Here is a 13,571-nt window from a genome sequence, read left to right on the forward strand (position 1 = left end):
TGGTAGGTCAGATTTGTTGGCTGGCCTAATGCCTGGTACTTTCACAGTGCCCAGCATACGTTCTCAAGATCAAAATCATCAGAAGCCTGGCACTCAGGCTTGGTACCGTGCCCAGTGTATCACACCTGCTGTCACTTCAGTGTCCATTCAAACGCCTCCTATTGAGTGTTACTGCCATTCCTGTCCACCAGAGTGTGCTGTTTTTTAAGTTGGACATTTCACTGATGCTGGTACTGTAATGTGCTTAGTTTATGCCTTGTTGCAGTGAGATTGACAAAAAAGTGTATATATGAGTGTTCCTAAATGATTGATGCTGGTCTAAAAGTGACCATGATCATGTACAGACTGTGAGGTGAGAGAGAAAGAGAGAGTGACAATGAGGTGACCTGTTTATGTTTTTTTTTCTATGAGGAGTGCTTTCTCTGAATGTGACATTGCCCATTAAAAACAGAGTCCTTGTCAGTCTGCAGTAAATAACTCAAGTCTCTAAAGCAGAGGTCTTCAGTTGCTGTGAATGTCCTTGTCTTTCTCTGTCACTTTTGGAGTCACTTTCACAGATACAGTGATTTGCAGTGACAAAGTCATTTATTTTTAGTGTGATTTGGTGATATGAGATGACATGACGAGCAGTGGCCATTGGTGATATGATGTGGGTGTGTCCAGTGATGGAAGAAAATTGAGAAATTTAGATTTTATGCAAATGATTTGGTACTACCAATGGGAGTGAAGACAAATAAAAGAGTTCAATATTACAGGTACATATTCATTCATTCATTCATTCATTCATTCATTCATTCATTCATTCATTCATTCATTCATTTCATTCAATAAATAATTTGGTAATGCTACAGTAAGGTTAATCATAAACTGAAAAAAAGTACTTTGATAGCATTCACTAATTGTAAGTACTAATGCAGTTTAACATTTGTATAAATAACAATGCATTTACTAATGATAATTAAATTAGCTTTAATTTAAAGTACTATTTATTTATTTATTTTCCTAGTATAGCTTGCCTGTTAAAAAGTAATGTAAAGTAATGTGCTCAATGCTAGCATGTTGTGGTTGATTGCATGTTGCTATGTGGTTGCTAATCAATTTATTGGCCCAAGTCAAGAGTCCACCCTTCAAAATGTATTTATTTATTTTTTTGGTTGGTGCCATGTTTTACAGTTTGAGCTGTGTTTTTAAACAATTAGGTTTTATTTTCATTTTTTCAAACTTTGTGGAATAGTTTTGAACTTCACATATTTGAAACACTTTTGGCGTTGAGTGCCAGTGGGAGTGTTGCATTAGATTGAATTTTTAGTGCTAGGTTTTATGCTTTCCCACGATTCCCCAGTTAATCAAGATCTCAGCGGGGTTCTGTCATGACTGCGACACCACGGAAACCCAGAAAGATATCATACTGTAATCTCAGTGTATCAGGCCCTCAGCAGATAAGTTTGCTGTGAGACGATTAGAAATTGTGCATATATGACAGTTATGATATGGATGAGTCACTCGTGTGAGTCTTTGGCATTGCCCTTGGCAATTGCAGCTGACTTTACAAGTTAAATAAAGATAAATATCTTACATCTGAGAATTAATTTCTCTAATCTGCAACATTTCTGTACATTCAGAACATCTGTATAACTTAAAGGTGCTATAAATGCTTTTGCATTGAATGCAACGCATAAGAAGTCCCATTCTAACAACAAAAAAACCCAGTAAGAATCAGAATTAGGAAAACAGCTAAAATTTCATTTAAAAAACGTTTTATTAGGTTTATTTGGATTTTTTATTTATTTGTATCCTTTATTTTAATATTTTTATTTGTGTGTGTGTGTGTGTGTATATTTGTATATAATGTTTTATTATGTTACATTTTATATTTATTTACTATTTTCAAGTCAAATTCTTGTCACTTAATATGGCTTCAATGTAAGTCTGTGAATTTTTTCCCAACTTGTGGTCTGCTTAGTAATATCACACCCTTTCTCACCAAACCACATGATTTAATGTATTTTACATGCTGGAATGCAATATTTAGGATTTGGTGATTTGTCCAAATCCTATGTAACCCTATATATGAGCAAAGTGATGCTTGCCTTAGCAACATCAGTAAATGAAAGTAACATAATACCTAATTTTGGATTACGTAGCCCTTTCCTTCCACCAGGAATCATAGGGGTTTGCTTAGGAGTTACTCTGTGCAATCAGGCAGAAACTTTTCCTATAATCAACCAGTTGCAATAATCCTAAAAGCCTCGAGAAAGACCCTTAGTAACTCCGAGTGAGGGATTGAAACTGAAAGGGAGCGAGAGGGAAGGAAGGCGTCCTCCCTCGAGGAGTTACTGTCAGTCAGAGAGAAGGAGTGAGTCGTGGCTGATCAAAGCCTCCATTAGCAGCACAGACAGACTCCCCTCCACCAGCACACACTCAACAACCCCACTGAGCAATTAAGATATCATGAACATCTCTGGTGGCCCAAAGTCATCTGAAAATCCACTTCACTGAGAGAGATAGAGAAGAGAGAGAGAGAGAGAGAGAGAGAGAGAGAGAGAGAGAGAGAGAGAGAGAGAGAGAGAGAGAGTGGGCGAGAGATAGAGGGCAGATTTCGGACACTACAAATGAAGATTTACAAGCCACTGCTGCACTTTAAAAATTCAGCTTTAATTGCTGGCACACTGCAATGCCCGTCTCACCCTCCATTTCTCATTCTTTATTTCTTATTTATGGAGGGTAAATGCCCTTGTTGTGGATACATTGTATGCCCATGTACCTTGCATAGCAGACAGGAGATGGTGACATTTGCTATAACCCACCAAATTCAGTGGAAACGCATGTTCTGTCAAGTGTATCATCAGAATACAGGCTGCTCTTCCGTCCTTCACCCTCATTTTTCATATATGTTGTGACAGGTGAGGAAGATGTGAAGAGAGTGCACTTCACACTGACACGCTGCTGTCCTTTTTCAAAGAATCTGCTGTCAGAGTGTGTTTTTTCAGTGTTGTTCAAATCATATATGGCACCTACCAATGCACTGGTCCTGTTTGCATCTTAACAATCACCTGTGTAGGAAGGAAGGGACTGACGTGTAAAGTTGATTACCAGTTTTAGTTTTTATGTGTTGTTTAGGGACAGGTTAATTGGAAATGGATGATACCATATAATGTGCTGGAATGGAAAAATTGATAAATAGCATTCCTGGTTATAAGGAAAACGAATAACTGCATCTCTTTATCATCTTATCATTTTACTCAGTATTTGAAAGGACTGCAATATTTTGCTTTTTTTTTTTTTTTTACACTTTTTTTGTTGTATATATTTGTAATGATTTTAAAATAATTGTAAACATTGCTTATACATAATATATATATATAATTATAACATATAATTATAATATTACATTATTAAAGTGTTTATAATTACATATACTGTTCAAAGATTTGGGGTTGGTAAGGCTTGGTAATTAAAGCTACATTTTTATAATCAAAATACTGTAAAAACTGTTACATTGTGAAATAACATTACAGATTAAAATAGCTGTCTTCTATTTTAACATATTTTAAAATGTCATTTATTCCTGTGATGGCAAAGCTGAATTTTCAGCTGCCATTTCTCTTCAGTCACGTGATCTTTCAGAAATAATTCTAATATGCTGATTTGGTGCCCAAGAAACATTTCTTTTTATTATCAAAGTTGTTTGTTTTTATACCAAAACCTTTTGTAACATTACAAATGTTTTTATATATATACTGTCAATTTTGATCAGTTTAATTCTTTTTTGTTGACTTAAAGTATTTCTCAAAATAAATCTCTAAATCTTACTATATGTAATATGTTAAATAACAAATTCTCTGAATTTAACGTGATGTGATCAGGTCACATCAGGTAATATACTATAATATCTTTATATTTAATATATATTATACACTGGCTTCTGATATATACAGAATGTATGGTGTATTTAGTTAGTATAGGTCTTATATTTTCTGAATATACCTTCATTCTCTGACACTTTTACATGAGTAGATGATGCATGTTGATTGACTTTATCCAGTGTTCATTCTGTTGAGTCAGCGTGTTAACATTAAGCGTTCTTCTGATCATTCTGTTTGAGTCAGCGTGTTAACATTAAGAGTTCTTCTGATCATTCAGGACTAAGGAGTGACCCCTTCCCCTCTGGTTCAGATGGCAGATGGTCGGCAGCCCGAGGACAGCGGCCCCCAGTGGTCATCTCCGGGAGCCCAGGGCTCCTCCTCCCCAGGTGGGCATGGAGAGAACGGCTTCTCTTCTACCTACAGGACTTGCCAGCCTGGTGGTGCCCATGCTGGTTCTGCCGCCTCCTACACCAAAGAGAACGGCTTCAACGGAGACCTCACCTCTGGACACGCTGTGACTGCTGGTGAGAAGCAGAAAATGCCTTACACATGAGCTTCTGTCCACAGGAAACCCAATGACTAATGACTTCAGTCAGTGTTAGATGATTAGCTTTCGAATGAAGAATTTTTACACAGCAATTGAAGAGAACGTTGTTAAGGATTTCTTTTCCAAGTTGTCATATGATAGAGGTCAAATAGTCTCGTCTAGGCAGACGTGTGACTTGCAGCATAGCGTCTGGTTCTAATTGCTGTTATTTCTGGCCAAGAATTGCCCACTTAGACAGGAAGATCCTGCAAGACTGTGAGTGTGTGTATATATATATTGTATTATAATATGTATATATATATATAATATATGTGTATATATAATATGTATTTTCATACATATTTATATGTTCAGTGGAAGTGTTACTTAAATTAAACTACAATAATAGACCAGCATAGAGAAAAAATAATCAGATTGGATAGTGGATAATCAGATTGAAACTTGATTACATTTTTTGTGCAATGTGCGCAGATCAGACAGATAGTGTGTCCACTGGCTGTGCTGTCTGAGGCTGAAACTAGAGTTCAAGAGGTCAAAAGCAAAAAAACAAAACAAAAAAAAACAATTGTATCCCATTATTTTAATTTTTATTTATTTAGCAAAAGATAGCATGTAATATGGTTGCAAACTTGCTGGAGGCTTAACATGACTGGAATGTTGTAATAGATATAATAGTTATAATAGATACTGCAGAGCAGCCAAACTACATATTATCCACCAATGGTGTATCTTATTATTTCATAAAAAATAACACAAGCTCCCTGCCTTCCATCGTGCATGACAGCTATTAATATAAAGTGAAAGGAAAGACAAAATTAGCCAAGAGTGAACAATAATGTCTGGTTTTTCCCATTGCAATGATAGACTAGGGTTAATAACAGTGTGTTGCCATTTTAAATGTCATGGAATCATACACTTGAACTTGTATCTCCAAAGCAGTTTAGTCTTGTTTTTGGAGACCAGAGAGTATATACGACTCTGACATGAGGAAGTAAGTTAGGCCAGAGCTTTTCTGTCTGGTTATTTGTGAGGCCTCAGGGGTGTACGAGGAAGAAAATGAGGTGGCACTTCTCTCATGTAAGCAGAAAAAAATGTAAAAGGAAAGATTGCAGGGATGCTGAACAAAGGTCTGACAGAGTAAATTGCAGGGGAGCAGCTGCCATGGCAACCCTCTGATAGTGAGAGCTGCTGCTGTGAACCTGTGTGGAGGGAGGGAGTGCTGCTGTTAATTACCCCTCTAATGATGGATCATGAATGCCTATTACACACACATACACACACACACACACACACACACGCACACACACACACACACACACACACACACAATACCGCGTTCCTGTACATCTGTAAGGGTGTACATGTACACACAGGCACAAGAACATGTGCCATTACAGGCAGTTAACAAGGAATCTTACAAATGTTTCCCCCCAAAATGAGTTTTCCAAAAATACACTATTGCTAAAAAAGTTTTTTTTTTCCTAAAGAAAATAATACTTTTATTCAACAAGTATATATTAAATTAATCAAAATTAATAGTAAAGATATTTGTAAATTTACAAAAGATTTCTATTTCAAATAAATCATGTTCTTTTGAACTTTCTATTACTCGAATGCTGAAAAACCTAACATAGTAAGCAGCACAACTATTTTCAACATTGATAGTAAGAAATGTTTCTTGAGCATTTTATAATTATTTCTATACGATCATGTGACATTGAAGACTGGAGTAATGGCTGCTGAAAATTTAGCTTTGTTATTATAGGAATACATTATATATTAAAACAGAAAACTGTGATTTTTAAGTGTAATAATATTTCACAATATTACTTTTTATATTTTGATTAAATGAATCTAGCCTTGGTGAGCATAACAGATTTCTTTCAGTAACATTGAAAAGCCTTGCCAACTATAAACTGTTGAATGGTAGTGCATAAGATTATTATGTTACGAATATTAAGATGAATTAGCTTTAGCCAGTATAATTAATCACACATATTTTACCCCAAAAGCACATAAGGAAATCAAGTGATTTTTTTTCATACTACAGTAGGCTACTGACAACTCTTAATTCTAATGAAATTATTGCAGTTTTAATGCTTAAATATGCTTTGTAGTGTTAATACAATTTTATATATAAGTTATATATATAATTTTTCTGTCGTTTGGATTGCGCTGACGTCTGAATTCGCATAAGATGGGAGGGGTTGTGCAGAGGCATTCTGGGAGTCCAGTCATCGGTAGGACAGACACATCAGCAGAAATGTTGATGTTAAAATTGGTAGATGATGAGTAGGGTGAAGAGTTAGATGGACATTTAAAGAGACAGATGCATCGTTCTAAGTGCCCTTCTGCATTTATTGAAAGCAATGCTCTGACATTTGCTGACATCTCATACCACACATATGACATTTCACTTAAAACTGCATATACACTTTTCATTTTATATAATAACAATTAATCATTAGCAATACATGGTTTTTAGACTGTGGAATTTAGATTCATTTGTCTGTGTGATGTCAAAAAGTTGCAGAGCGAGTCATTTTCATAACTTAGTTTTACTAACTGCTCTTTTCTGAGTTCTAAAAATTACAGTGTTTTCATAGTAAATCAACTGCTTTCATAAAAGATCAAGGAGAATATGATTTCTTATTATATGACCCTTGTAAGAGGATTTGACAAAACTTGCACAGCCCTTTTCTGAAGAATTTGTTTGAACATCCATTTTTTCTAGATACTGCTCCCATCATGTACAGTTTACTCTTACTATATGTCACCGCAGATAGTTAAGTGTACAGAAGGCAACATATCATATGTTTTTCTAAGCAGTTTAATGTGTTTATAAAATCCCTGTGCTATACAGTAATCTCTGTCCTCTGTAAAAATTATCAAAGTTCCCTTGTCACCTCCACAACGTAAAGGCTGGCAAAAAGCATCACTGCACCGATCCCTGACAGTGAGTGATGGAAATAGACTTCCCAACTCTAATGCTAACGATCCTTCAGCCAGGGTTGTGTGTTAACATCGCTCACGCATTTCTCATTAACAAACCTGCCGTCATAAATCACTGTGAGCCAAGAGACAAACTTGCTTCTTTTGCTTTCATCTATGTGTCTAATTAATGATTCCAGGTTGTGTTTTCATACTTCAGCACAGAGTTCACTATTGATGTAAGCAAAACTGCTCGATTTTAAAGAGTGGGTCTGAATATGTGCCCCTGTGGAGAGAAAGACCTTCCCTGAGAATATTTTCTCTGCCTCTGTGACTCCGTGACTGTGATGGTGAGATTTTTGAGCCAAGGGGCATTGGCAAGGACGGCACGCACAAGAGCCCTTCAGACACACAAGAGGCGCTAGACTGAAATACTGACAGCGCAACATATGACATTGCTTTGCATAAAGAAAAGGACACTTGAGAAGCAGAGAGGGAGAGAGATTGCTTGCTGAGGAAGCTGTTGGCTTGAATTATAGGGGCTGGCCTGAAAAGCTTGCTGGCCTGGAATGGTGCACAAGAATGGTGTGAATTACATAAAAACCCTATTTAAGTCTGCTTGTTTGCATTGTAAAAATGTTTTCCAGCATTATTTTATTTTATTTTATTTTATTTTGTGTATGAAACTGTGACACAACTTGAATTATATCTCGAATCTTGTGGCTTTTTAAAGTGATTAATTTAGTGTTATGTGTTCATTAATAATTTTATCATCTATTTTATTTGAATTTATTCGATTTTATTGCATTTTATTTGAACTCATTTACCACTTGGAATTGGTAAAACCAATATTAGGATTTAATTTGTAAACCAACCACAAACAATAAACTACTGTATTAACTTTACATTACACACATTTTTATAATTTCATGCTGAAAACCAACAATCAACAATGAACAGTAGTGTACTTATGCATATCAAAAATTAACCTACAATAGATTATTAATAGTCTACTGTTAGTTCATGACACCTGATGCAATAATGAATTGAACCTTATTGTGAAGTGTTGCATTGGAATATTTCGTGACCTACAAGCTACGTACAGTATCTGCAGTATGTGATCCACTGATTTAGAGAAACCATGAGATAGCAGTACAGATGCAGAGAGTCTGTAATACGGCTGTGTGTCACTCACACACCGAGGGCGGCAAAACCCACAGCAGAAGCATGCTGGGAGACCATTCAGATTGGGCCCAGGCTGTGTGTTGCTGTGGCAACAACTCTGCTCTTTGGCGGGGGAGTCCTGGCATGGAGTACCAGCCGTCCCCCTCCTCCTTCCCGGCTTGCTTTTGGCAGGCAGACACGACTAAGAGTGCACAGGGAAGCATTTGCCTCCAGACAACCAGATAACCGGCACTCACTTTTTGGTAAGAGCTTTGTTTTTTCCAACAGATTTTTGGTTAGAGGTTCTTTCAGGGTTTAAATGGCATTGCTGCATGAGAATTACTAGTTGTTAGCATATCTGCACTTGTGGATTAGTACAGATTTTGTGTGTCTATATTGCATGTTTGCTAAAAGTGCCTACAAATAGATTTGACTTTGATTTTTGCAACCTGTCTAAGGGGACATATGACTGTCCATGTGAATGACAGATGTGAACCATGCAATATTCTTCATCTTTTAGTGTGTGGCTGTGTTTGAGCTACTTTTTTGGGTATTTACTTATTGTGTGTGCTGATGTATCAGGGATGTGAGCTATTGTGCGCTGGAGGCAAACCCATCTGATCAGCAGTCCGAGCACATCTCTTGCAGACGGGTGTGGACAGGCACAAGGGGGGGGGGGGGGGGGGGGTGCTGGGTAGACAGACCAGCACATCTGTCAGACACAAAGACGCTGATAGACTGGTCAGGTTTGCTCTGAAAGGGAATTTATGGTGACACAGCTACAGACATGGTGCAACAATAAAGTAGGTACACTGAAACATATAGTGTGAAAAAAAAGATGACAGGCCATATAGTTTCATCTGTTTAGTCAGGGAATGATTATTAGACCAGAGAGAGCTATATATATATATATATGTATATATATATATATATATGTGTATATGAATATATATGAATATATATGAATCAATTCACTCTGTCTCTTGTCATGCTCATATTATCTGCCCTCCTGTTGAGTTGTGCAATAATTGGCTATGAAGATCAGCTTATGTAATTTGTTATTCCAAATTCATCATTACATAGTAAACATCTTTTTCCAGGAAATTATGCAATTTATTAGATTTTAGCAGCTGTATTTGTGGATGAAAAACACTTGAGTGAAGGAATAGTTTGAACAATTCATTTGTTGCTGTTTATGGTTACAATTTATTTGAAGGTGTCCTTGTTACAGTGTAATTATACATTTAAATACTGCGTAATATTAGATAACTCGGTAATATGGCCTTAGGGTGGTTTAAAAATTATCTATTGGATAGAACTCAATTTGTTTCTGCTAACTATACTTCAGCATTGTTAACAGTCAAGAAGGGTGTTCCACAAGGCTTTTTACTGGCACCACTTCTTTTTTCTATTTTTATTAATGATTTTAATAAGGAAATAACTTCTGCAAATTTCATTTTTATGCGGACAATACAATAATTTATTCAGCTGTATCCTCATTGTCTCAAACTATTACATATATTATATATATATATATATATATATATATATATATATATTTTTTTTTTTTTTTATACATGTACTACTGTATGGTTAGGATTAGGGTTTGGCTTAGGGTCACTTGCATGTAATTAGGCATAATTAATTGTTATTATTATAGTGAGTACATGTATCATGTGCAACAAGTACACATTGAAATACAGTATGTATTACTCTTTGTTAATGGTAGTTAATAAAATACAGCTCTTCATTAGTTATTTTTTGCTCAGGTCCATTAAATAATATTAAGAGATACAACTTGAAATCTACTTTAGCTAAGATTAATAAATGCTTTAGAACAATTTTTTCTATTATTAGTTTGTGTTGACTAATGTTGTTGACTAATTTTAACTAATGGAACCTAATTTTAAAGTGTTCTTAATTTTTAATGATTAATATAGCTCTTTTTTTTGCAATGAAATTTCAGATAAGTTAAAATCATTACAATGACCATTGGTAAATAATAAAATAGTGCAGTGACTCCTGCATTATAAGTTGTCTGAAGTCATGCAGTGTGTGATTTAACCAAATCAAATTTGTAATTCTTCTGTTCTTGCAAATCACAGAAGAGAGCTGCATTAAAGATTGAGTGTTGGATGATTCATTTATGAAGTTCAACACAATGATTCAGTGATCCACTACTCTATGAAAGGGATTCAGTAAATAATGACTTACGTTTTAGTCTGTTCATCACATAAAACTGTTGTATTGACTTGCTTCTCAGAAGTCAAAATTACTTGTCTTCTTCTTTAATGTTGCTTTTGCCTTTTTAAGACTTTTTAAGAGAAAAAACAATATCACACAGATTTTGAACAGCATGAGTGGGACTAAATAATGACAGAATTGTCATTTTTGAGTGAATTATTTACTTTGACTCTCTTCTTGAGGAGTCTGACCGCGGGTTGATGGTGTACCACAAACTCGAGTCTGCGTGGGTGGACATTATTCTAATGGGATCTGAGCAAAACTCTTTTCCCTTTCTGTGCGTGTGTGTATGTGTGTCTGTGAGTGGGTGGGCGGATGCCATGGCTGTAAGGTGGGCGGAAATTGTGCCTGAAAAGTGCATAAGAAACAAAAGCGATGGATTGCTGACTACCATCATGCAGTCTGTTTGCACTGGAGAGAGAGTGGGAGTAGCAAATGGCCCTTAATCACTTCGCATCTCTTCAGAAAGCTTTGACGTAAGCATCACTGCCGTGTTTTTCTCCATCGGTGCTAATGTGTTGGCCTCGTGTCTGAGCACATGTTAGCTGATCGTCGCAGCATCAACTTCAGTTAAATCAAAATGCCTCACCTCGTGCTTGCATGTTAAATGATTAATATTACAAACACAACAACATTTTGCTGTTTACAACCAGTGTTGGGGAAAGTTACTTTTAAAAGTAATGCCTTACAATATTGCGTTACTCCCTAAAAAAGTAACTAAATACGTTTACTTTTGCGTTACTTTCACGTTACTTTTTAAATATGAGCAGGGCTTGATTGTTTTTAATATAAGAAGTTCTATTTATAGCAAATGTAAAAGCCCTTTCACACCAAAAAGTGTAATGAATAAACCTCAGGCTGAAGGAAAAGTAAATTCACGTCTGTACAGTAGAACACAGGAGAAGAACACTCTTCAGCAATAAAAAAAAAAACAATGAAGCACAATTGTTAGTTTATCTAAAGTCATTTTTTTATTATTAGTATGGTTGAACTGGATCATTAAAGGTCAGCAGCAAAGACACTGTTAATAAAATGGGAATAGATACATTTGTGTTATTTAATATATTTAGTTATTGCAGGTTTGCGTCATATTCTGAGTTTGCATTTCACTGTTTTGATTAATTTTGATGAATACTAAATCGGTTTTGTTTTTTGTTTTTTTGTGAGTGGGATGAATTAATGCACATTCACATTTAGTCTAGAACTACAGTAACATCATGTTCACACAGCGCACACAACGCCTCCATACTTCGGATTTCTCCCAATATGGGAACAGGAGGCTTGTCAGTCAAAAAATTGGGAATACAAAGTAACTGGCGTTACTTTTTTGAAAAAGTAACTCAGATATTTTCTTGTAAATTAAAAAGTAATGCGTTACTTTACTAGTTACTTGAAAAAAGTAATCTGATTACGTAACTCGCGTTACTTGTAATGCATTACCCCCAACACTGTTTACAACATTATGCTGAGCTTGTCATTGCACTAAATTTGCTTTGGTTTGTAGGCACTGTCTTTGGCAACCATCAGCTATGGGTGGCCATTGCAACACTATCTACAACCACCTTGCAGTTAAAATCAGACTGTTGATGCCACTGAAATTTATCTGATTTGTTGAATGCAGGAAATGTGTTAGTGTCTTGAAGAGCTTTTAATAGTGCCGTTTTAAAGCCGAATCTATCCCTGGACTTGTGTTGCCTGCCAATCCGTGGGCTGTATTCTGCCCGCTGCTTAATCAGTTGCAGTCTCTTCTTATACCTCCCCAATCTGCTGTTACCATGACAATTTACTCTCTCAAAGTGCTGCCAATTTTCTTGCCATTTTGAGCTTTCTCTTTTCCTGTTTTGAGAGTGTTTTCCTCTGAGGTACAGGTTCAAATTAATATCCTCTGAAAGGAAATTGATAAAACTGAATTACACATTTGAAGTTCGTTTTATTTGCTGTTAAATTATATTTAAGCAGTTATAGAGAAGAATATATTTGTAGACTTAATCAATCTTTAATAATGTGCAGTTATGTCTTTGGATTGTCTAGCTGCTGAAATAATGTATGCATTTTCTAACACTCTTTCCTAACTGAAGCGACAAGTGATAAGGAGTGATTTCTTTTAAAATGGAGTTCTTATCTTAATAAGCTGTGATTGCCGGAAACATTGAACAACAGGATATTTTTATCATTTGTCATTTGGTTTTTAGTACTTAATATCGTTGTGCTGGTTATCTCTACCCACAGTGAACCCTCTACCCACACTCTTTTAAGGAATCTCTTTAATATTAAACATCAGACATATTTTTGATTGGCTGTGATTGTCACATTGAGCATTTTTTGCTTCATTTTTTGCTTAAATTATATGTTACTGTAAATTTGTCTGTCTGCTTAGGAAAACGAGTAAGACATAAAAGCAGCAGTAATGAAACATTGAAATATTTGGGGCTATACTGAAGCGCTCATTTTTCTCTGTAAGGATTATTTTGCTTTATTCTGCCACATACACTGCCATTGATATATTTGGGGATAGTAAGATCATGTTTAAAATAAATAAATTATTTATTGATTAACAGGGTTATATTAAATTGATCAAAAGTGACAGTAAAGACATGTATAATGGTACAAAAGATTTGTATCTCAAATGAATGCTGTTTAATCAACTTTCCATTAATCGAACAAACCTGAAAAATGTATCACAGTTTACATAAAAATATTAAACAGCACATTTGTTTTCAGTTAGGGGTAGACCGATTATCAGCCCGGCTAATTATAACCGCAGATATTAGGCATTTTTATGGTTAACCGTTTCTTTCATTATCAAAACCGATTTGCAG

At 35.6% G+C, this 13,571-nt stretch overlaps 1 protein-coding gene across 14 annotated transcripts in view; it reads left to right on the forward strand.

Annotated features, from left to right (window-relative positions):
• Positions 1–13,571, forward strand: part of LOC132095426 (microtubule-associated protein 2-like) — a 112,783-nt gene that overhangs the window by 63,625 nt on the left and 35,587 nt on the right. For all 14 annotated transcript variants that reach the window (XM_059500401.1, XM_059500404.1, XM_059500406.1 and 11 more), the window contains one exon: positions 4,144–4,390. In XM_059500401.1, coding sequence (XP_059356384.1) covers positions 4,177–4,390 — 214 coding nt within the window. In that variant the 5' untranslated portion in view covers positions 4,144–4,176. The remainder of the gene's footprint in view (positions 1–4,143; positions 4,391–13,571) is intronic.

Source organism: Carassius carassius, chromosome 19 (assembly GCF_963082965.1).
Source record: "Carassius carassius chromosome 19, fCarCar2.1, whole genome shotgun sequence".
Classification (NCBI taxonomy): Eukaryota; Metazoa; Chordata; class Actinopteri; order Cypriniformes; family Cyprinidae; genus Carassius; species Carassius carassius.